Source organism: Dromiciops gliroides, chromosome 6 (genome assembly GCF_019393635.1).
Source record: "Dromiciops gliroides isolate mDroGli1 chromosome 6, mDroGli1.pri, whole genome shotgun sequence".
Lineage (NCBI taxonomy): Eukaryota > Metazoa > Chordata > Mammalia > Microbiotheria > Microbiotheriidae > Dromiciops > Dromiciops gliroides.
In genome coordinates, this window is record NC_057866.1 from 37989298 (window position 1) to 37991940 (window position 2643).

The 2643-nt window shown below is 46.0% G+C and overlaps 1 protein-coding gene across 1 annotated transcript; it reads right to left on the reverse strand.

The window, feature by feature from the left end:
* Positions 1-1183: 1183 nt before the first annotated feature.
* LOC122731530 (complement component 1 Q subcomponent-binding protein, mitochondrial-like) lies at positions 1184-2110 on the reverse strand. Its single transcript, XM_043971696.1, is given in 2 exon segments — positions 1184-1494; positions 1496-2110. Coding segments are annotated over 2 exon segments (837 nt in total). The 5' UTR covers positions 2086-2110; the 3' UTR covers positions 1184-1247.
* Positions 2111-2643: the final 533 nt, after the last annotated feature.

The following is a 2643-nucleotide window of genomic DNA, read 5'->3' on the forward strand; positions in this document are numbered from 1 at the left end:
CCCAATTGCCTCACTAAAAAAAAAAGACAAAAATAATTAGGTGATAGTTATTAGGTGATATTAGGTGATAAGTTGATAGTTAGGTGATTAGTTAAAGTGATTAGGTGATAGTTAAAGTGTCTTCCAACACAATCCTGTGATCCTATGAATCCTTTCTGGTTTATAGAAAGTTAGCAGAAGACAAATAATTGGAAGGATATTCATTGTTCATGGCTGGGCTGAGCCAATATAATACAAATGACTAGACCTTGAGTTCTTGGTCAGACCTGGTTCGGCTTGCTCTGATAGTTCAGGCTCCTTATTGAAGTGGAATAGATACTTGTAGAGCTTCTAACTAACATTTAACAAGAGAAATTTACTTAACAGTAGTAAGGGAAGCACAGTAAGCAATAGAATGATTGATTCATTTGGCTGAGCTTCTTTGCCTCTGCATTTGTCGTGGTGATACACCTGTATCAAGCCTGAGGATCCCCTTACTTCTCATGTACTGACTTTTGTATTTAGATAACCAGTGCCCTCCATCTACCATTGGGGTCTTTATCTCCAGAACCAATTAATTAAGTTTTGAGGATAGTTTCATTACTTTTGTTTGTTTGTTTTTTGGTGAGGCAATTGGGATTAAGTAACTTGCCCAGAGTCACACAGCTAGTAAATATCAAGTGTCTGAGTCTGGATTTGAACTCAGGTTCTCTTGACTCCAGGGCTGATACTCTATCCACTGTGCCACCCAGCTGCCCCCGTTTCATGATGTTTTAAGGAGAAACTAGCCATGACTGAATGAGGTAGATGCTGCTCCTATGGCACTGACTTAATTTGCAAACTTAGTGTAACTTCATCCACTACAGCCACATTGGGGTTAGATATTAAATACCAAAACAAAGAAAAGAAAAAAAGTCTCACATCTTCAAGGAGGATGTAAGCTCTTTGAGGGCAGTACAATTGTCTCATTTTTGTCTTAGGATGCTCTCCTAGCACAGCGCTTTGTACATAGTCGGGGTTTAATCCATGCTTGTTGACTTGGACAACGTCCAAGGGTCCTGATCCCCATTTTTTTTTGAGGGTCCAAGCAGTTTTATTTCTCATCATTCTGTGATGGCAGTGTACAAAAACGCCAGTGGAGCAAGGAAATAAAAGCCTATGGTCCGGGAACATCATTTGTCTGACAGTATTTTACACGCCCTTCTCCATGATAGCTTCTAGGTAACTGTTCTCTTCTAAGGAGCCACAGGAGGGTGCCTCCCGCCTCCCTACTGACACTTGACAAAGCCTTTCAGATCTTCCAGAAAGTTGATGTATTCCTGGTGTTCTAAGGCTGTGCTGAGCTCGATCAGTTCATCTGCAAAAGTATTGTCCACTCCGCAGTCAGCCAGGAAGTCCATCAAGTGGTCATACAGGGCCCAGTGCAGGGAATCCGTGTTAAGTGTGTAGTTGGTATCCTTCCAGTCGGACTCGCTGGCAGGCTGAAAGCTCACTTCACGGATGGAGAAAATGTCACTCTTCCTCTTCTTCTTCCTGTCCAACCTCATTCTCTGGATAGTGGCAGTCCAAAACAAGGGCCTTCTTGGTATCCTTCACAACCTCCACGACAAAGTTCGGAGTTGACGTAAGTTCAGGCTCTTGCTCCTCTTGGGCCTTCTGTCCCTCTGGTAACTCATCATCAAATGTTGGTGGGATACTGTTGTTAATATTGAATGTGACTGTGATCCTCTCGCCAGCTAATCTCTGGACCAACTTGGCTTCTGTTCCTTGCACACCCAGTTCCCAATCCCCAGACATCTTGGGGAGGGATTGGTGTTTCTGGATTTTCCTCTCCTCTTTAATTTCATCTGTCAGGAATTCGGCAAAAGCCTTGTCCCCCTCGGTGTGGAGTGCCCCGCACGTGCACGAACACAGGCCAGGCGCGCTCCGGGGCGGCTGCAGGAGGCGGGGGCGCGCGGGCCCCGGGCGGCCGGCGACTCCTCCTCCCAGGAAGCTTCCGAAGGCGCGGGTGGCAGCCGCCACGGCGGGGCGCAGGGTCGGGAGGGCGGCGGGGCGCAGGGCCCGGGCCACAGGGCGCAGCAGCAGGGGCAATAGCAGCGGGGCCATGACCGAGACACGCGGAGTGGGGAGAGAGGGACAACAGACGATCCCCATTTCTATTAACCTTCTGGGACCAATTTCTTGCCTTGTAGCTATTTTAATTAAATAAGTGGAGGGAGCAACAGTATAGTGGAAAGAATGAATTTAGAGTCAGAAGATCTGGGTTTGTATCCTGGCTACTATTTACTACTTGTTTAGTCTTGGGCAAATCAACTTGTTGCTTTGGACATCCACATATATAGTGCCTACTAGGTGCCAGGTGTTTTATAAATATTATCTCACATGATCCTCACAATAACCTTGGGAGGTAGGTGATATTATTTCAATTTTTTTTTTTTTAGTGAGGCAATTGGGGTTAAGTGACTTGCCCAGGGTCACACAGCTAGCAAGTGTTAAGTGTTTGAGGCCGGATTTGAACTCAGGTACTCCTGACTCCAGGGCTGGTGCTTTATCCACTGCACCACCTAGCCGCCCCTATTATTTCAATTTTACAGCTGAGGAAACTGAGGTTAAGTGACTTGTTCAAGGTCATAGTACGTATCTGAGACTGGATTTGAACTCAGG